The sequence below is a fragment of the Styela clava genome, chromosome 4 (genome assembly GCF_964204865.1).
Source record: "Styela clava chromosome 4, kaStyClav1.hap1.2, whole genome shotgun sequence".
In the NCBI taxonomy this organism is placed as follows: Eukaryota; Metazoa; Chordata; class Ascidiacea; order Stolidobranchia; family Styelidae; genus Styela; species Styela clava.
Window position 1 is genome coordinate 9,191,732 of NC_135253.1, and position 22,971 is coordinate 9,214,702.

Consider the following 22,971-nt stretch of genomic DNA (forward strand, 5'->3'; position numbering starts at 1 on the left):
TTCAGTACAATTGACGAAAGACAAAGAAAAATCGCAAAGAGAAAATGAGCACTGAGTTATTGGTATCAGGCCTAAATTTTGAAAGAACAACTGAAAACTAACAAAAGCATGGTAACGCGCTAATGTTAATAAATATTGAAATATCTGGGTGAAAAAAATTGAGCGACTGCTAAACTTCAAATTGTTACGTCACCTTTGATATATATTTGCTAATAAGCCAAGGTTACGGAAATAAATAAGAAAGTCAATACTCAGTGAAACATACATTATCACTATTTAAAATATAGACAATAACCTGTTTAATGGGAATTGAATGGTTTTCAAATTTACCTACATTTACCTTGTTCACTATTCGCGGTATCAACTGTATGAGAAGCGCACGCAAAATCCCAATTTACACTTTCAAGTACAGTTCTTTTAGGACACGAATGCAATAACAGCGACAACACACCATGATTTGAATTTAACTCGCAGCAAGTGCGGATGACTTTTTAGAATTATACCTTCACGGCAGCTGATTTGATCAATTACATTCATTAGCACTAGACACCCGAAAACCCTCAATTCATAGCAGCCGATTTCAGCGACAAAACAGCTAATTGAACGCTTGGAAAAAACGCGCAAAAATAGAATATTATTGCGTGGTAATTATGCACGAATCCCTGCATGCTATTTGATATATTAAGCGAAACGGTGTAAAATTAGAACCGAGATTTTCAATTCAATTTACAAGCAAATCATGTCAATTGATTCACCAGAAATTAAAAATTCGTTTTTATTCTTAGAATAAAAACTCTTAGGCGTTGGAACACTTTCCCATATGGTGGATTCATTATCACGTTATTTAGCACCGCGCTAGATTATCCTTTCATTCCCGCAATTTTATTAATAACAACAAAGAGCACAAAAAATACGATGAAGATTTTATTGATTCCATAAAATATCTATCGTCTACGCCTTTTTCCTTTTCTCTTTGATTTTTTCTGGCCAACTCGTCCCCTCTTTCCCAGTTTCAATTTCTTTCCTGTGATCTTCACGCGTCCTTTATATTTTGATAAAACGCGTTTCTGCACGAGCCAGTTGATGACGTGTTTGATGACGAAATCATTCCTCTTCTTGTATCTATGTTCGATGTATTTTGCAATCGCCTGTGGAGTGCAACCCTTCGGTTCCTTCAGTGCCTTGATAGCTTTTACTATCATATCTCTGTACTTAGGTGTGTTCCTTCTCTTACGCTTCTTGGCTGCCCGTTTCTTGGCTTTACGCGCCCCTGATGGCATGGGTGCGTCTAATTCCATATTCAAACTTATTTTAGAAACTAGGAACCAGACAACTATTCTATCAAAAATTGACCATTAAGCAGCCGCGCCCAAAATTTCCGTATTTATAAATGTATTTCAGACCTAAACGAAGCTATATTAAAATATTGTGACGTCACAAAGCCGTAAAATTGGCAAAAAATTACAAAAAATAAAAAGGATCAAAAAACGAGTTTTTTCTAGGTCTTGTTGCAGAATATGCATTCAAATGGTTTCGTTTGATTTTTGTCGTCTACCCACTGCTTCAGAATATGAAAATAAAGTGTTTCAAATGGAATTTCCATATATATATATAAACATTTACCACCTTGAAACAGATGTAACTAGTTTAGCCATAAATATGTTTGTTTCGTTATATCCATTCTCAAGAAATAAAGTATTATTGTGACGTCACAAAATGATTTTAATGTGGAGGATCCCAAACTTTTCAAACTCGCGATGTGTGGGAATATAAGAAATATTTTGCTCAGAATATGGATTAATATTCTGCGACACGCTCGACATTAGTTTGCGACGTACAGCTTGGGAACGACTGAATTAATTCATTAGTAGGGCTAGGCGTTTCCGAATACTTGAGGATTTCAGAATCGAATATTTTTTCGAATTGAATCGAATCTCGAATACTCTGGAAATATATAATTGTATGTAACTTTCTTATTGTATTGAGTCCTCCAGACACATAAATTACTGAAAACATAGAATACATCACTCAGACATATTGCTGAGCGTTGACACACATATAAAACATGTTTTCAGCAATAACTGACTACAGAAAAGAGTCATATGTCAGAATTGCGTTGAAAAAATATGGCTTGAGTTGAAAAATTTACCTCGACCATTGGCAAAAAGAAAATAAACAAGATGGCGGCGATTCGAAATTTTGCTCTGAACTGATTCGAATAATTTACTATTCGATTCGAAATGCCTAATCCTATTCATTAGTCACAAACTTTTCACTTTTTATTGGATATTCTATAAATATTACATTCCATATATAAATTTTAACAAATTTGTAAATCTAGATTAATATCAACAAATTGCAATAACTGATGTTAGTTTCCAACTAATGAGGAAGAAAAAGCAACAAGTTTGTTAAATACGAACACTATTCGTTAGACCTCAATTCAGATGCGGAATGAAAGAGGTGTATCTTAAGAGGACATTGGTTGACTTCTCTAGATAGAATTTATTCTGCTGAAAAATTTTCGTGTATGAAGAAATTTGGTTGTATTAGAGTCAATATCTGTCAACTGAAACCGGTAGCTTACGATTATGGTGTTTGTCAAAAGGTAGTTAGTTTCACACAACCTCAACTCTTTGTCGATTGTGTGTTGTCAATTTGTTTAACTGGTATTAATGTTGATGGTTGCTGTGACTGATGTGATGTTTGCTGTAAACATTTCAATACAAAAGTGCTTGAGTTTCAAACCGAATACTCCTACTGCTAAGGATCAGGCCGGTTACCAATAGAACGATCTTGTACAGTCGGAACTCGTTCTTTATATTTGTGCTTGCATTCGCGTATAGCTGCTTGCCCATCTCTGGTTACAAAATAGAATAGTTACTTATATGTCAATTGCTTGAGATAAATAACCTCTCCTTTGTGTTATACCAACTAATATGACAATACCTGCCTGCATTGATTTCGCAACGCTACGTGATAATCTAGTCAAAACAGATACGTCAATAAACAAAATATTTTAATTCATTTCGAACAAGAAGTAAGAAAAAGAAATTATGTGTAAATGTATATTGAAAGAAAATCACACATTTCTAAAACTATTTCTACCACTCAGTTGGCATCTCATCTTTCTACGACCTTTCTTTGTCCACCACTTGGTGGTTAAGAGAGCTTTGAAAGTTCTTTGAAAATTTTCGTTGCAGTATCCGTAGCAAAAAGGATTAACAGTGCTATTCAAATAACAGAGCCAGTAACTCAAAATCCACATGACGTCAGTAATTACGCATTTTTTACCACAGAGTGCGCTCAAGACCACGATGACATTGTACGGGAGCCATAGTGTGATGAAGCAAATAAGAATGCTTTTGAGTAAAGTTGTGGCGCGCTTTTCACGATTAAGTCTACTCGCGTTATTTCTGTGTATTAGGGAAAGATTTGAAGAGTGTTTTTTATAGGGCGATCGTCTTTTGTGCTTTGTTGTTTCTCTGGTAGATGGAATTACGGGACTAGCTATTTCTCGATTCTTTTCGTCGTTCTTGAAACTTTCTTCTTCCGATCTTGTAACAGAATGCGGAGTCTCGCTAATTTCAGCGTTCGACGTACTTTTGGTGTCTTCTTTTTTCAGCAAATGCGTCATCGAATTTTTGTCGTAAGCAGAATCTCTATTAGAAGATTTGGTTTCATGCTTTTGGTTGTATTTCAAGCTGGCATCACGTAATAATGCAGCCATGTCTTTGCTACGAGTTTGTGCATTTGCTTGCTGTGATTTGTCATTGTTTTCGTCCACTGCTTGTCCAATTTGCTCAACATGTTCTCCAGTTTTATCGGTGCCCAGTTTGCTTTTCTTACCTGACCATTGTGACGTGTATCGACTTTCCATTGCAGACGTAGCTCGACTTATCATGGAAGAGACACCCCTGGAAATTGAAAGATGTTGTAACATATAACATATACATAAACATTAAAATATCCAGATACACAATTTAGCCAGCTTTAAAAAATACAGTTGATGGGGGGCTCTGGGGGCGCAGTTTGCTGAACAGGAGGCTTAAACATAAGCAAACGAATTGGAGTATGTTCAAAGCAACTGCACTTAATTTCTGCACTTAAAACAAATTACTCGGCTCAAAAATTCGATTTGTGTGAGGGGATTTTTTATGCACAACATTGTGGATTTTTCTGTCCCATTAGACGATGTTGACTGATCAATACTTGGGAAAATAATCTGATTACGCTTGCCTGCAAACAGTGGCATGCCTAGAGGGGGCGGCCGCCCCGGGCAGCGCGTTGTAGGGGGCAGCAGAACCAAGATGTTGAGTCTGCGTTATTACACATGAGACATATTTTAGTTTGTTTTATTAATCAAAAGCTGACATTATGTGTTTAGTATTGTGCGAGTGACTGTGGTAATGATGAGTCAACAATGGATGTTTCCCCGACCGTCTGTACCTAGATTTTTTAATTGCAACATTTTTGGTGCTCATTTAAAGGGTGGTTTCGCTAGTTAATCGTTCGCCTTAAACTGGTTAATATATATGTCTAAAACAATCATTTCAATTCCAAATAGGCAACCCTGTTATTAAAAAGTACCGATCTATATCACAGCTATTTCTAAACTAACTTTTGATTATTCTATTCAACTCAAGAGTCTTGCTGCACACGAACACAAATATATTTCTGTAACATTTCGTCGAATCTACAAACATCACAAAAAGGACTTCAACAATTTGAAGAAAATTACACTGAAAGAAACCAGACTACACACCACAAGCGGGGTCTAAAGCACTTCGTAGCAACAGGGACATCTCCTAAAGGTCTCCAATTTACCTATCGAAACGTTACAGAAATATATTTTTGTTCATGTGCAGCAAGACTCTTGAATTGAATAGAATACCCATTCACACTCTTGCTACAGCATCCTTGCGTAGTACGCATATGGATCCACCTGCGCAAAGGCATATAGAGCAAGGAAAGTTAGTGAAATTTCACGCAACCTCAACTGTTAGTTAACTTTTGATTACTGTGATTAAATATAAAAAGACAGAATAATTAAGTTATATTTCATTCGTACTGAAATTTCCGTAACATAAACAAAAACTAACAAATTACACGGGAAAACGAGGTCATGTTTACAACCATGCCAGAAAATCTTGCATTGCATATTGTTTATTATTTACAATCGAATACTCAATTGCTAGTTGCGAACGATCTTTCTCTAAGTTGAAACAAGTAAAAAAACATATTTGAGGTATTAGATGTCAAATTAGTGCCTGTATATATATCTCGAAAAGAAATTCCTGACGGGCGAGGTGGAAGAGGCTGTCGTTCACACATTTGTTAACAGCTAAGTGGCGATTTGACATAGAAGTAAATGACTTGCTTTTTGTTAATACATGAGTTTGTTAATACATTAGTTCAATCGTATACGTGTTGTTTAGTTTAATGATTAATACAAACATTTCACTCTTACTTGACCTTTAATTTATTTATTTATATGTATAACGACATCTATATTCTGTTTAACCCTCGAAATATTTTTTAAGTTAGGGATGAGAGGCAGCATTATCAGAAACTCGCCCCGGGCAGCAGAAAAGTTTGGCACGCCCCTGCCTACAAATGTCATTGTTTTGTGATACAAATTCGGATTACAAGTCGAAAATACAGAAAAGTTGCGAGCTTTGCTCTATGTATAGTATAGTGATGAATACAGATATATATTATAGGCAGACGCAAAAATGAGAGACATACGCTAATCAGGGAAGTTGAATACAAACATATATGTCCATGAATGTAGTGTAACATCCCACTTTACAATACATATATTATACAATAGATGAGTTGATTTACGATTTTTACTTGTCCAGATATAGTTTGAATAATTCATTGCCGCGCGCATTATTTATCAGTAGGAATGAAAACGCTATGTTAGGAATAAATAAATAATATCAAAAAGATATGGCACGATATTCATCCGCTTAACTGCCATATAAAGCTACATCGTACGAGTGTTCATGGCATTTATCAAATAATAATCTTCCAATTTTGACAAATTATCTGTCAAATGACAATAATTTTGCTCCAAATAATTTTTAAGAAAACACTTGTTAGACAGGTGCTACTTGTACGTGTTATTATTTGATCATAATCGTTTTTGAATTAATTGGTGATTTTGTTTATAAGCTACCATAAAACAACGGTGTTGAGTCCAGATGCCTTGAATTTCTAAATTTAGAGTCACCAAGCCCAAATCATTTATCAACCTCAAGATTGAAGAAATACTGTTAATGGGATATTGGCACGATTGTATTTAAAACGATGACAAAACACAAAAGCCAATCTCTCGTCGTTGACGTAAAATCGATCGAGGTCGATTCCAACGTGCGTAACGAGCTTGAAAACGTCAAAATAATTGGCGACAACGCGTTTCCTAAGTAAACCTACCGAGCACACGACCGATACGTTTTCGTTTGTTTACGCGACCCTCGACATGCAGGGTCGATGAGGCATCCAGGGCCAAGTGAAGATCAATATACATCAACAGCTAAATAACCCTACTGACGTAATTGTCGTTATCTTGCAGTTAGAAGCAATCACTAACTCTCTGCATCCGAGGACTCCGATAACTCTCGGTCGCGTCGCATTTTGTCCGTATTTATTGAATTGTCGTTTAGCCAAATCGTGGAAATGGAATTTTTTGACATAATCAGGCAGTTCATTTGCATATAGCCAATGATATTTATATTCCTAATGTGCGGAGTGAATCCTTTGTAAATAAATCTATATAAATGTGCCCGGAGTGCTGAATAATATGAGTTTCACGAACATATTTGTGATTTTAGTTTGCTAAAATGATGATATAAAATTATAAATTAAAGGAAAAATATTTATTGAACTATTTTATTTTGGTTTGTGGGTGACTAACTGAAGGGGAGTATGAATACAGACTGTAAAATTCAAATTCATCCATCCATTAAAAATTAAATACCATTAAGGTGGTAACTAGATTGCTTCTGACAGAATTTAGTATTGATTCAACAAATGAATGACCGATTGGCACGAAATTGCCGTCAAAAAAACACGAACACTAAAGCGCGAACCCGAAAGACTATTCATATGGAGTGAAGGTATGTTGAGGCCAATTAAATAAAAAGTGTTTATCATCCTGTGCGCGTAATCCGTTCCGTAAAAAGTATGAATTATACAACAGAACAATGCGAAAGCAATATCTGGACACGAAGGCTAAAACGAAGTAGTACGGGTATCAAATATTTTACAGTACCGGACCGGTACCGTTGTTTCCCGAATTCGACAGATCGCGAACGCGGAACCGCCACAATGTGCGCAATTTTTTCATTTTGATAGCGTCATCCCACAAAAATTCGAATTTTTCTGTGGAAAACAAATCCCACAGGTATTTTTAGAATAAATAAAAGTAATATCCTTCTAGCGACAACAACAATCTTTCCATTTGAAAATTTCAAAGCGAAAAATTTCGGTTTTCCACAACAACAAAAAAAAGATTACTAACAACGGTATAATAACAAAACAATGTATAGGCATATTTCGTGTCCAATAACGCATGTTACGTGTTTGATCAACATTAGGTATACACTCATCCTGAAGAGTATAGCTCGAATTTTAACTGTGATTGGGGTATTAATAAAACTTGTAAAATTTGACGCCATACCCCCTAGCTCTCAAATTTTTTTTATTGAAGCCTTGTTCAGGTCAAAAATATCGTAAGGGAGTTTGTCGTGAATTACGTGATTTCAATATTGCTGGTCGTTGAAATTTTCTCCCAAAATATCCACTATTGTATCCATTGTTAGTTTGAAATCAAATTCCTTTGCGATCTCATGCTGTGACATTCTATCTAAATCCCGTTCTTTATATCACACAAAACTAAATTACTTATAATAATTTCAAATAGAATAAAAGAATTAACTCACGATGTCCTACGTTCAATTTTAACAATGACTCTCCAATACAATGCACACATCGCCATTGCTGGGAAATAAAAAGCACCAAAAGCTGTAATTAACGTTAACGGAGCACTGGAATCCATGAATGGGATAGTACAGACTCCACGACTGAACGGATCATTGTCGGTGGGAGGGGCAATCGCCTCCCACAGTAAAATTGCTGGAGCCCAAAGCAAGATTGAAATAGTCCATGCGATGCAAATAACAAAGGCCGCCATTTTCGGAGTGCATCTTCGTCGGTATTTAACTGGAGAAGTAATCGCCATATACCTGTGAATGACGAGTAATATTAAAATCGAAAAAATTCAACCATTTTGCCATGCATAAAGAAAAAAGTCAGCTACCGTGCTGTATAACTGAAACAAAATCTCAAAAACACGAAGCCATAATTTATATATTTCATTTCGTGCAAAATTAAATGGACAACATGTGAGATAATCGACTGACAGGTTGAACTATACACTGGTGATCATCTCTAAGTAGCGTGGACGGGCTATATATATGTTCATACCCTTACCGCGCGTCTATCTTTTTTGTTTGAGGACGATATGTATATTTTAAGTTTCTGCTTTTGTCTACTTCCGCCCTCAATTATAAGTACGGTGATAAATGCGATGCTAGGGATGACGAAGGAAATGAGACATATATACAGTATATACAGAAATATTTTTCGCCAAATACGTCAATACGCCAGCGGTTGACACAAATCGTTTAAAATTATTCAAGTCGTCACTGTCAGGAAATTAGCTAAATGGAACTATTCACGTTGAATTATTAAGCAAATAACACTAATGAAGGTTAAATCGATGATCGTAAGCCCGAATAAGCAAACATCTCTTCGGTAATTTATGAATGTTTATTTGCAAATATTATTTTTATTTGTCAATAAGTCATATATATATAACGGAAATCGTCATACCCAAATATTAAAAAATATTCGTGAATATATAATAGCATCTCGGAGTAGCTGAAATGAGAAAATTATCAAGATATATTAAAATAGGGTCTGGCAGATTATACCACAAGAGCGTCAATTTGACAGCCAGTGCTAAAAAGTAATGAACAACAACAATATCGTAAAAGACAGCAAGCCTATTTTCTTCTCTATTCACATTATTTGATCAGACAGTTGCAAAGGTTATTCAAACAATTACCTTTTCCCTCTTCGGAAAAACAGACCACATAATTTTGTATGAGCTGTGTAAAACACACAAAAAATTCACTAGACATATATGGTTATCCAATGGTGAGGGGTAACTGTAATAAACGATATAAGTTTGGTCTGTACTTGATTTGTATAGTATATGTAGAGATTATAATTAAAACAATCTTGATATTCAAGGAATAAGTTGATGATAACGTATGGCCATTCACGAGGCTTTTTATTGGGAACCTTATTACTATTTGAATAGTCTGATGTATACTTAGTTTTGTCTTGAATTTGAATTTGTTAACGTGATAATCAATATTGTACCATATTTCATGTACAAAAAAGGAAATCAATACCTTACATATGATTCGCCAATTTTTATCTGCAAATATTTAATTTGATATATGGCAGATTGGCAGTGCATAATAGGTTTAGCAACTTTTCCATATATTTTAAGGTTTATCACGGTTGACGCTTTGGACTTCATCGCGTCGCAGTTGAATATTGCGAGATAAAATCTCAAAGCGTTCCGGTCAATTAATACCCAACAACCAAATTAATTCAATGTCGTTTTCCCGAAAATAAAAACATAACTTACCGATCTATGCAAATCATCAAGAGGTTCATTACTGATGTATTGCTAACAACATAGTCAACTGCCAGCCATGCATTACACATCCCTTTACCAAGAGTCCATGTGGAGTTGACGTTATAAGCGATGTAAATGTTCATTGAAAACATACCTGGAAAATAGGAAGAAAAACATATAGAACTCACACTTAAAGTAATATTTTACTATTCTTGTAAATTATATACTGCAACAGCCATGACAGAAAGGATGTCGCATGTTCATGTTAGCCGGCAGTGAAAGACTTTGTATTGAAAATATAATGCGGGGGAACTCCTTGAAACGAAAAAACTCCTCTAAGCATGGTTACACTCTCTCAGAAGTAAAGGAGACTCAACTCCTGGACAAAGTTACTTGTGGCACTGATATGCCAAAAGCTATCGTAACTATATAGAATTATATGGTGGTGCATTACACGCCAGTAAATTCGGTTGACTTGAATTCGAAGCGGTGGAAGATAGCGATTTTATCTTATAGCTCTGGAGAGAGGATCTTGCCAGACGTTGCAACAATGAAACTTTTTTTGTTAGTAAAAAATCAAACCATGAAAGGATAAAATCAATTTTGTATTCATATTATTGGTATTCGGATTATTTTATATATACGCGTATTTTGTTTAAAGTAAATTTAAATCATCGTAAACTTTGGCTGATCTTTGTCTTAATTGCTTGCAACCACAAGCCTCCATACGCCATTGACATGTCATCTCAAGCTTAGCCAAACGTCATTAAAAGTTTCATATGACGTTTTGACTTTTATAGGTATAGCGTCCGAGTGAACTCCCAAAAAGTCAATGGGTCATCACAGGTCAGTTCTTCGTGTTCATGCTTTGTAAAGTAAATAATATTAATGTGCACCACGAACTTTGACACCTGCTTTAACAGTACACAATACAATTACATCGATTATTAAAAATTGTCATTCTAATTTGACCAGAGAGAAGTTTTGCATACATCGCCAATGAAAGCAAGAAGTACGACTAAAATTTTGAACGAATTTTGTCTACTTTCAACCTGATAATAGCATCGGATAAGGCGTGTATTTCCCCAGAATCCTTCAATTATTTATTTACTTTTTGGCGAAGTCATTTGACCCCCGATTTCCAGCTGTTGATGCTGGTGTAAACAGTCCAATTCCACTGGCCACAAAGCCATGAAATTGTTTCGAATATTCTCTGAAGTTGGTAACCTTTTTATCACCTCAAACTGGTCTCAAAAAAAGAAAAATGGTTTTCATAAAATCACAAATCTGAAGCGCAAAATTTATTAAAGTCCATGGAAGTTGCGGCTAACGTTACAAAACGTTAACAACGTAACATTTTTGACCGTTACAAAAGTATACACCCCGGTAACGATCTTTTCACAGGCGGGTACTGGTCACGGTCGTGTAGTCGATGACCGTTGCTCTGAACAACGTTAAAATACGTATATTTTAGCGTGGCCTATTCTAGCTTAAGTTCAATCAAACAATTTTACCAACAAAACTCCATAATTAACCGTCAGTTTACCATTTCGAAAATGCACATATTATTTGGGAATATAGCTATTATTGTTTCGCCCAGACATGTTCGACGTTTATTCCCTCGAGTGATCTGCATAATTATAGATAGATGGTTTCTTTGGCGTCCTGGAAGTTTATACCTTTGGGAAGCAGTTTTCTTTAATCAACTTACGAGTAAAAATAGACGAGACTAATAAACGTCGAGTTAACTGGGTTTATTATACCATTAAAGTGAAATCATAATATTTAGATTTATTTGGATGGGTTTTTTGTCAAAATACGGCTTTTAAGATCCAACATTCCCTATAGATCGTTGTTTTTTTCTATCTGATGTAAATAGAGTATTCTCCGAAGTGGACATTTTTTCAATAATATGATTTTTTTTCAGTGGTGATACTACTCGGAAAAAGCGGTAAAAAGAGTTGATTCACAGTTATCGCACTTTATTGAAACCTATGAAAAAGCTAACATTTTCCCAAATATGATAGCTAAACAGATTCTATCAAACTGCAAAACTTCTAAACTAATTTTACCATATCAGTAGAAAATATTTGTAAAATTTGAGTAAAACCTTAGATTTTGCTGGAAATGCAAAGATTGAATGGGAATACTGTAATTGGAAATTGTAACTCTTATGCAAACTATAACTTAGCAAATGCATCGTGATTATCTCGTTGGGCTGAATTATGTTTGGACTACATGTTGGAGATCGTGGGTTAAATAATAAATCTCCCAATCACGAATTGGAGAAAATTTCAGGGACAGCTAAAACACAGAAACAATGTAATTGTAAATAGCTCAATTATTCTGATTATAAAATTATAGAAACGGATGGTACTTTTGGTAGAATTTTGTTTTCTATTACTCCATCAAAGCAATGATGAAACATGGACAAGAGCAAGTTTGTTTTTTATGTTTTCATTTATTCTATTGCCCATGAAAAAGTTTTGACGAGCTTTATCCAAACTTTTACGTTTAATACGTATTTATTTCCTGTGATCTAAATCGAGACGAACTGGAAAAAATTTCACCCTTCTAACATTAAATTATGACAAGGAAAAGTTTAATAACATAATATGCAGATTTAATCAATTCGATTCATAAGATTGTTTTGTGCACATAAACAATCATTACGTGACTGAATATCCGAAAAAGTGATACTTCTCCCTCGAAGTAAATTTTAACAAATTCGATCATTGTAAGTCAAGTTCTAAATGCGAGCGTAAGATAGGAAGTAATTTTAAGGAAACGTAGGGATATTTCGATACGCACTCAAAATTGCAAGGTCAAGAAACTACTATGTGAACCAATTATACAGAGTGTTCATAAGGACTTGAAAATTTTGATACAGCATATTGTTTATTGTGTATTAAATGGAGTAAAAACCTAAACGGAAACTGAATAAAATGAAACAACCCTGGTTCAGATATACTGAAAACTGACTTCATAACAAAATTGGTAATTTTCCGTAGGACATTATGAGAATCCTGTATTACAATCTGTTTATAATAGGTGATAATCATAGGCTGGATTATCTTAAACCTAAAATCTATAGCTTCTTTTTTCGACATTAGGCCAACGAAATAACAACTTTTTTATCGCATTCTAGGCGTGATCATGTTTGGGTGTATCAGTTTTAATTTATTCAAACAAATCGCCTAGAATTTCTTCTCGATGCAATGAATATACGCGTTGTAATTAATTTCTGAAAGGATGCTTTTAATAATTAAAATTGAATAATTAATGACATACAACCTAATCCCTTGTACATGATCTTGTCTTATTACTTGTTTATGTCAACGATATGCCTGAAAAACAACTTTTAAAAAGTTAGAATACTGTTATAAACGAGTATACTTTTAATGCAAAATTTAGGTTTAAACTATTTTTCTAGCAGTAATCCATCGAATTTTCTCCAGTTTTACATCATTAAGTATCAAACTGTGTTGTAGTTGCCCTCGTTTGAGAAAGCCCCGGTACCATACTTGGGGAAAGTGCACGAAAAAAGTCCTCTTTTTTAATCTACTTATATTAATATATATTACGTTTCATTTCACAGTAATCATAACGAAATTAATCCGATCATATTAAAGTAAAATGAATTTTTTATGAGTTGGAATATTCTTCAATAAAATCATACAAATTTAATAGACATTTTTAAATTTCCCAAATTAATAGTTACTATTTGGAATTTTTTAACAGGGGCTATGTATGAAAAGACATTATAAGCAGCCACCTATATAGAGTAAATCAGTAAACAGTCTGTTTAGGGAGTTTTCATGGGTCGGCAATGGGCATCGTTTTTTCGCAGGATCCATATCAAGCTTGGGTGGCGTGATTGAAGGCATGGTTTTTAACCCGTGATATTCCATGGTGCAATTTTTCATATTTGAAAAGGCGTAATCATATGACAACCCGCAGCGTCTCGCCTGGTTACCAGTCCATGTCAGGTATGGATATAGCTTACCAGTCATCTTTTAAGGATGCATGAGCTTGGTGGTGGAAACTATAACCGGTCAGTGGTTACGTGAAACGTCACACAATTAATGACTACTAGCGTCGGACCTGCGAGACGCTGAAAATATCAGAGACGCGATGGCAAGCGTGTTCATTACGTGTAGCACGATTCGCGGAGCCGTACCTAAAAGATTATCTAGAATGCTTTGTCGAGTTCAATCTTGATATATGGCAATGGGAACTGACAACTGAAATGTCACAATAAAAACTGTCTTCAAATTAAAGATTTCCCTGCATTCTATTTCGGAATAAGACAATATAATTAAGTATTCCAGTCATATCCAATTTTCTCGCGTGTCAGTCAATACTACAAAATTACGACTGCGTTTCACAACAGGAAACATATGAAATACATGCAATTCAAAGCAGTTTGTCCATAAACTTGAGACGCACAATGACCTTTCGTTTTTAAACATTTGTGGCGAAGAAGATTTGTCTAATCCGAAAATTCTCTTGAGATGTGAATAGCGTTTCATGAAATTTTTATTTCCTCATTTTCCTTCCAAGAATATTATTCATTTTAAGCATGTACCAGATTTGAATCAGATCCATTCCAGAACAAAGACAGACACTCAATCACGGCGCATGCTTTATTTTATTGCGAATTTAAAATCGAAGAAAGATACCACTTCCACGGTGAGGAACGCGAAATACGGCAAGTGGAAAAAAGATTCTTAAATCAGTGATTATTTAATAGTTTAACTCCAATCATCTAAGGCTGAAGTATGATTGAACATTTTGAAAAAACGGTTCAAATTAGATCGCGCCACTTTGTTTATTACTATTACTTTTGTCGGATTCCGACAAATTTTTCTATGTTTATAGAGACTAAAATCACAATAATACATACGGACAATGGCAGTGCCCAACGAAGAAGTGCAAAAGTTTCTTTTTTGATTTGAAGTGACCAAATCACAGTTTTATATCATCTGCAAGCAACTGTGAAATCACCACCTCTGCTTCTGGCCACAGTATTTAATTTTGCAATTTAATATCCCACATAATTATTATCACTCTAAAAATTTGTGTTCATACTTTTACTGTTCCAAATTAATCTAAAAATATTTAGGTCTTTTATATTGAATACAATTGTAATTTATTCCAAATATTACTAAAGCATAGATTCACGATCGCACTTACAGGGAGTTAAAAGCCGATTGCATTACGGCATTGTGATTGTAGAAATTAAAATTCTTTTTTATGCAGATTTGTTTCAAAAATATTTACTGAAACTCTAATTTATGAATCTGACGTTATATGTTTTTCACAAATTGAAAAAGTTTATTGATACCGCAGTATCCCCGGAAGTCTTTTTGGCAGAATATTTATTATTTTCAGAAGTTTTCATCAAGATATTTCGTGATTTATTTATGAGTTCTATGTCAGCAAAAACGTATTTGCAAATTAGAATTTAATTATTTTGTTTTGAATATGTAATCATAATATTCTATTACTATTATCTAGAGTCCAATTCAAAGAACAATTATAGGTACATACAATTATAATTATATACAATTATAGGTCGCATCTTTTATTCTGTTCACACGAAAAAAAAACTTAATTCTATAAAAAAAATCATAAAAATGAAGACAACACGAGGCGATCGTACGTCGCTGCGGTGTTGTCATAGCATCAAGCGAACGCGTTTATTTTTATTTCGTTTACAGCTTATCCCGGCTAGTAACACTCCTGGGGTTGAATCAGATTCGATAATATCCGAATCGGAACATTCTGATTCCAAATTCAATTCGAAAATAAAATATTCGAAACTTCCCCAGCTACGTGTTCTAAATTGATTTCGTTTCCATCTGAACGTGTCATTGAACCAGAAGCCAAAGCTATGTACCAAAATTAGAAACCCAATCCATTCAACCCGGTCATGGCATTTTGAATGAAATGACACGCGTGGTTTAATAATTTAACTAAATGGGATTTGAACCCGAGTTATGTAACATGGAAACATATTTCAACATTCAGTATAGTCAATGTTTAAATATATCTTACTCTGAAATATGGAATTTCTGGAACCATATAAACAATAATAATCAAGTCAAATATATTGACAGTTTTCACTAACAATAATACATTATTAATTTATATTCTACGTTTAAATTTAAATAAAATAGGAAAAAAACGTGCGTACGTATTTTCTTCTTAAGTTCTTAAAGCTTGGAATTCTGAAGTACGTCATAATCTTATAGCCAATATATCATATAGTTTGATTAAGTATAATATTTTTGTTAAAATACTACACCGTTTTTAGTTGAATGAATAATTACTTTTTTTAGGAATCAATTATATATGGTGTGTATGGGAACAGAGAAATAATTGTTACTAATACGTGATAAGTTGCACTTAAAACAAAATTCCATGGGCTGGATGAAAAACATCATTTGGAGGCAAGCAAAAACCGTTTTTGTAATTAATATATTGCCATTACGAATTCCATTGAAACTATACATGCATGGTAATGCACCCGTCTGGTGGTTGGTAACATTATACATTTTGTTTTTATATATGAATATCCTGTGTTAAACAACATGTGCAAAGGCAGAAAGATCGAGTTAATTAAACTGGATCGAGTTATACCGGTCTCCTTCTGTAGTTAAAAGTTGGCGCCGAACTAAAATATTTTAGCCCAAACTGGTTTTAAGCTTATCGATAACAAATTCGGAAAGGCTATAGTTGAAAAGTCCAGGTGGTTTACCAAGCTACCCTCTATGCCGCAAAAATACGGTTACTTCAAATGTTTTGAAAGCAAAGAAAACCGAAATGACAGAATTCTAAATTCGATTTTGAATAATAAACGAAAAGCCTAGTTGCGTAAGCTTTGATTAATAGAAGAAGACACGATGAATAAGCGTCTCTGTTCATTAAAAAAGGCATTCTGTAATAATCTGGATCCTAAATATAGAGGGGATACAGTAATATCAAAAGTAATATTCAATTAGAACCAGAAACCTATTGTTTCATTGAAATTCTATATTATGATGGATGTTAAATTGAGAATTAGAATGAAAGAAAGAATAAATTTATTCGAAAACGAATGTTGAGAATTGATGTAAACATTTTAAAACAATTCACTTCAATTATACGCCTTTTATTTCAATGTTCTCATTCATATTTCAACCCTTGAAACTGTATTACACAGAAGATGATCAATTTTTCACATTTATGACCTTCTAACAGGCGTACAACTTTTTCGAATTATACCGTTGAAACAGACAGCGGATAAATAAATTATGTATGTGTATAAATATATCCTACGTACAACGCATGAAAAAGTTTAAATTTGCGTATATGCGTAGAATAAAAGTTTTTAGCGTCAAGTCTTTGTGTTATGCTTTACCGCAGTGGTTTTCAGCACTCGGTTTACCGGGTGGGGGGTTTTCAAAAAAAAAATTGCACATTGTGGGCGTGGAAAACCTTCAGAAATGTCATAAATACCAAAAGTATGTTACTCAAAATAACAGAAATATGAAAAAGGCAATGAGAATGTTGCTACTGTCATTTTCATAACTTATATGATGGTTACATCACATATACATATGTAGTAGCCATGCAAATTCATCGTGGTTGTAATTGTGTTTCTCAAATGCGAATTAGTTCGTTGAATCCCCCCCGATTTTTCTGTTTGCTATTATTGACAGATGTATATCTTGAATTCAATGTTTTATTTTATAATAATGAATTACTATTCTGCCAATCAGCAATAGAACTTGAATATGTTTTCGACGGGAATGTAGAAAAGTGTACGCCTACCGGCACTTGTTCACGTAACAATGGCTGAGAAACCCTGCCCCACCAGACGCTGTTATACTTGCCGCGATGATAAATTGGTAGCGTATATAGACAAAAAAAATTAACGGATATAATAACCTGATCCGGAACAGAATAGGGATGATGCCAAAAATAAAAATCCATCACATACGTTTAATCGCGATAAAGACTAGGCCATTTGGCGGCATTCTTACCCACCATATTGATGGATAAACTGTGTATAGATCTATACTCGCGTTTCGTTTCGATATTTTTAAGGGAAAGGTGTACATTATGGTAAATTTGAATATGCTATATATATATAACGATAAGTTATTTTGGAAATATAGCACGAAAATGTATTAAAATCATTGATTTCTTTGTTACACGCCAAAGCAGCGTTTTTAACGGACTATAGGTTTGCCAAAAATCTTGTATTCTGTTATATCAACATAAGCTCTTTATAAATTCAAAGAAATTTATACAATAAAAAGAGTGATTCTCAGTAAAGGTTATATAATATGTAATTTACTACCACCAAATGCATTCCAAGAATCGAATTCACTTCAATATTGATTTTATAATAGTTTTCTGAGTCTGAGATAGACGCTCGAATAAAATAAGGCTAGGTTCGGGATACCCTCGACGAGTGGCTTATGCTTGAAAAAATACCGAAAAGTTTTAGAATATCTTAAACAGTTTGGTTAACTAACTTTTTTCCCCGCCTAACATAATAATTTTCCCAATGAATCCACGAAAATCCGACACGAAAGGTTCGTACAAGATTTTGGCATTAGTTCATCATCGATTTCCGAATCCCCTAATCTGAGGATGTGGATATTTCTCATGCTATAAACATAATTAACATCTTGTACGATGGCATTAAAGTTAAAAATTAAATTAACCTCAGAGAAGGTCTTCCGACAAAATTGAATCCATATAACTAGCTAAAAATCAATATTGATGTTGTGCGCTGCCGACATTCCGATTTCTGGCCATATATGAATATCCCATTTTCAGCTAAGTCCGACTATGATCAGATGGTTTCAACGATATATACGTAATAAGTGAGCTCACATATTTTTCGGCCGTGTTAAGACTGCGTGTCGTTTTGGGATTATTTTCCGTGTTATTTCGACCTACTAAACAAAATCTCGTCCCGAGTCCTGTACGTAATTTAATTTAACTAATTGACAACAAACTCGGTGAATTTTATTATTTTCCCCTCAATTTAAGTGAAGGTTGAAAGCTTTTTTAAGGGACGTTCATTTTGCATTAGAATCCGTAGTATTATTTCTTTGTAAAAGGAAATTCGCTGACTCATTAAACGAATTGAAATGATAAAAAAACAAGGGGCGATATACCAAGAAACAAACAAGGATTGCAGGAATAGCTTCCCGTTTAAAGTTGTTTTTTCTTCCGCAATAAGTGCTTTTCTGATTCCAACTTGATGGCAATTTCGCCTTAATGTAACATAACAAATAATTAGGTTTGAAAACAAAAGTCGTTTATAACGTCATAAAAATCGATGATCTACAGAATGTAGATCCATTTTTGTGTTAAAATGAAATATGAAATTGGTCATCTTACACGATTTTTTTGTTATTATATATGCAATAAAATAGGGTAACAAATACAGGATTCATGTCAAATTGTTTTTTAAGGTATTTAATCGCATTTTTCAGTTCTCATTTTATTCGTTTTGTTTTGACAGACATCACATCAGAGCGATAACATGCAAATTTACTTTGCTTTGTCAAAAAGATTCACTACACTGATTATCTACATCCTGCATGTGCTATCTTTATCTTGTCCCATGGGTTTCCATTTGGCTTCTGAGGCTCAAGGCATGAATTATGAGATTTTTAGGCGGGGTAGAACATATGGTACATATGGTGTAGTTTTTATCTTATAATACAGGAAAGGTCATCACTAAAAATAGATACAAAACAAAGAAGAATAGCAGTATTTACATTAAGCATCATATTGTGTCAGATATTAGAAATAAATTCAATGTTATAATTTGATATGATTCGACTTCCTTCCGCAGTCAATTATGTGGTAGCAAAACAAAGTCGCAATCAGGGCAGTACATCCCGACATGGGTTAGGGTTTGAGTTTAGAATCAACTAAAATTTCGAGAAATAATATTAGCCATCCATTTGATAGAGGCACGAATTGATTCATTTGGCTATATCAGAGGTTCCCAAACATTCGACGAGTTCACTTTCTTCAATACAAGTTATGATGCGTTGAGAAAAAAAATTGACCAAATTACGACAAAGAAGAGTTTTGCGAGCACATCTAACTAATGCTGCACATAATCTGGCTTTTAAGCTTATGAACGGTAATAACGCGAATGGATTTCGGATATCCTCATATCGCATACTTCTCTATCGACAGTAATTTTAACAATTTATTATTATTTTATGACACGTTCTGAATGCAGCACATGAGGCCTGATTTTTCAAAATATGGATTGGTATTTCGCGACACACTCGAAATTAGTTTACAAAGTTTAGGATCACTGAGCTATACCATTAATTCGGCCGGACTAATTTTTCCGGATTCAAAGCTCAGTATCGCGATATTAGGTCGAATATCTTCAGTTTATTAACTTCTAAAACAATGGTGCAGGTTATAAATATGCTTTGAATATGTTTCTTGGGGATGTCGAAAGCGGCACAAAATTAGAACAAGCCGGCAGGCGCCCAGGATCTCCGCTGATAGTTGAGGCCCGCACTTTAGGCAACCAGTTACCATCCACAGAAACTTGCTGATCTATAACGGCAGCGTGATTAAATGAGCAGTTTACAGAAACTGCCAGTTCATTTGAACCCTGTGCGTTTCGTAGACATTCTCGCGTGATGATATACTGTACCTAATGATTGAAATGATGTTCACTAAAATCCCTAAGGCGTCTCCAGTTCATGGAGTATCGAGACAAAAGACGACTTGTTCGAAAGAGTATTTTTTTTTGCGGAAGTTAGCGTTCTTGGAATTTTAATTTTCGACTTGTTTAATGCGAAAGCGGCGATAAATTGTGGAAAAATTGAAAATTTCATAACAATCGGCGCGTTTTTTCGTTGTTGCCGTGGAAACGAAACTTTAATCCAAACTTTCTATAAAACGCACAGTATTAGGGTAACGGAAAAACCAGCGTGTGGTGTTTCATGTAGATCGGTCCAGCGTTAAGACGCCGAAGCTGGACACACAGACAGACAGGCAGAACGAACGATAATGAGGGTCTCCGATAGCGGCGATACAACAAAGTTCGACCAAGGTTCTAACGATACCATACTGGTATGTATTAGTCAACATAATATTCCGGCGAATATACGTAACACGATAAAAGTGTTTACCACGAGAAGAAACGCTCAAAGCAGGATCAGAAAAGAAGTATCAGTAATTTCGCCTGCCTTCGTGTCATCGGGGCCTGTGCAGGGGTGACACTTGTTAAAGCGGTTAATTGACCGCAACACATAAAATTGCTGCCCTAAGTGATCTAGTTAATAAGCCAAAAATCCAAAAATAAATAATATTGCAACACCAATTTTAGGCAGTGTTTTCGATGAAAGTATCGTTTGTAACGGTACCATGATTTCCTAAAATACATCAATATAACTCCTGAAAATGCGGTCATAAATTATGATGAATTGCGCTTACCTAAAATATTAAAATAACAAAGAAACTACGCCTAAAATCATGGAAATTGACAAAATATTAATGAGGCCTAAAATTAAACATTACTTCCAAACACACGATTATTGTATTACATACCATATATGCATTTAATTGAAAATATTGGTTTTACATCAAATCGAAGTTAATAACGATATACTAATCAATGTATAGTTAAGTTAAAGTATAGGGCCGCATTGTCAATTAATGAAAGCACTAATTACAACTCAGTCAAATATATTTTACAATTAACATAATCGATTGAATTTGCCATATGGACTGTCCACACGAAAAAAATAACTATTTGAACGAATTTCTTGCCTACTGCATTCATGATTATAAAACGATCACGAAAATCTAATTCAACACTATTGAGTCATCAAATTAGTTCCTAGAGGTACAAAATAAAAATTATAATATCTTATCGTATTAGTATACGATGCGTATACGCATACATATATAAAATTCAAGAAACATTTAAAATGATTTAAATATAGTTGAAGCCATGTATATCGATCATTAACGGTATATCACCCATCAACTGAAACACAGGCGTTTTTTAAAGCTAATTTTCATATAAAATTATAGTTTTCCTACATGTCTATGGAAAAAATCAGGATTTTCTAAGATAAACATAACTCTCGTGTAGTTATTTTGCTTTATTATTTCAACAATTAAAGCAATCTGCTACCTCAAACAGCCCTTATTTATTTTTGAATCATACTTTTCAATTTGATTTCAAATTTTAATGCCTTGTGGTACTGGTCAGTGTAGTTTCACCTCACTATGTCAGCGACGCAGAAAACGATCTCGAGTTCAAATCCAAGTCGAATCGCCTTGTCGTGGTAAAATAAATTGGGTTGATTTTGTCGTACCGAACTATTGCCGGGCTGTTTATATGCATCCCAGTTCACCCTACTACACCCGACTCAAGGCTTATTAAACCCTTACCCAATGACTTTTTAGGAGCGAAGTGTAAATCATTTCTGGTTGAAATGTATATTTCGTAAAACTCAAAAAATTATTATTTCATGGATAAATTTACTATCGTTGTACCAAAGTAATGTTATAAAAAAGTAGGGAAATCTTTAATTTTAGACGTAGAATGAACAGTGAAACATATATTGTAGCGATATCCTGGAAGTGATGACGATTCTTGAAATATAAATAGCTAAAAAATGCAAAATCACTCACCGATTATAATATCACTGATGGCAAGGTTTAAAATCAAATAATTGCTGAAATTCCGAAGGCTTCTGTTGGTAATGAACGCCAAAATGACGAAAAAGTTTCCGAATACAGTCAAAAGGCTGCATAACCCAGCTGCTGCGCAGGCCGCCACAATAACAGGAAAACTTATGGTGGCCGATACCGATACATTTTCTTCACTAAGAAACAATGATGATATCGTTGTTGAGTTGTTCATATCTTTTTCTTTGTTCTGACAGAAGTTTCGTCTTCTTAAACATCACCTGCAAGCAGCCATCGTCGTACGCCTTTTTGTTAGAATTTTATTACGTTAAAATTGCCCTATCGATAGAATGTCAATATCTATTAAAAATTTATTTGCGTTAAAGCTCAAGATATTTATTCAGCCTATTTGAATTAAAACGCGGTTGACAAAACTGGCTTACGGCACGAACAACGAACGCAAGCGGGTCAAACGTATTAAATGCAATTCATTCACGTAACCACCGAAGACCTCGAGAATTGATCACAATTTTGGTATAAAAAGCACGGACATAGGAAAATGA

The 22,971-nt window shown here is 34.4% G+C and overlaps 2 protein-coding genes across 2 annotated transcripts; both read right to left on the bottom strand.

Annotated features, from left to right (window-relative positions):
- Nucleotides 1-911: 911 nt before the first annotated feature.
- Nucleotides 912-1,374, bottom strand: LOC120326520 (histone H5-like). The gene has a single exon (XM_039392837.2). It carries the CDS (start codon nt 1,296-1,298, stop codon nt 945-947), a length of 354 nt encoding a protein of 117 aa, XP_039248771.2. The 5' UTR covers nt 1,299-1,374; the 3' UTR covers nt 912-944.
- Nucleotides 1,375-3,004: 1,630 nt separating this feature from the next.
- LOC120327050 (muscarinic acetylcholine receptor M2-like) lies at nt 3,005-22,853 on the bottom strand. The gene is made up of 4 exons (XM_039393433.2): nt 22,412-22,853; nt 9,731-9,875; nt 7,950-8,252; nt 3,005-3,917 (listed from the first exon to the last, which is right to left on the bottom strand). Exons 1-4 carry the CDS (start codon nt 22,641-22,643, stop codon nt 3,083-3,085), a joined length of 1,515 nt encoding a protein of 504 aa, XP_039249367.2. The 5' UTR covers nt 22,644-22,853; the 3' UTR covers nt 3,005-3,082.
- Between the last annotated feature and the right edge of the window lie 118 nt (nt 22,854-22,971).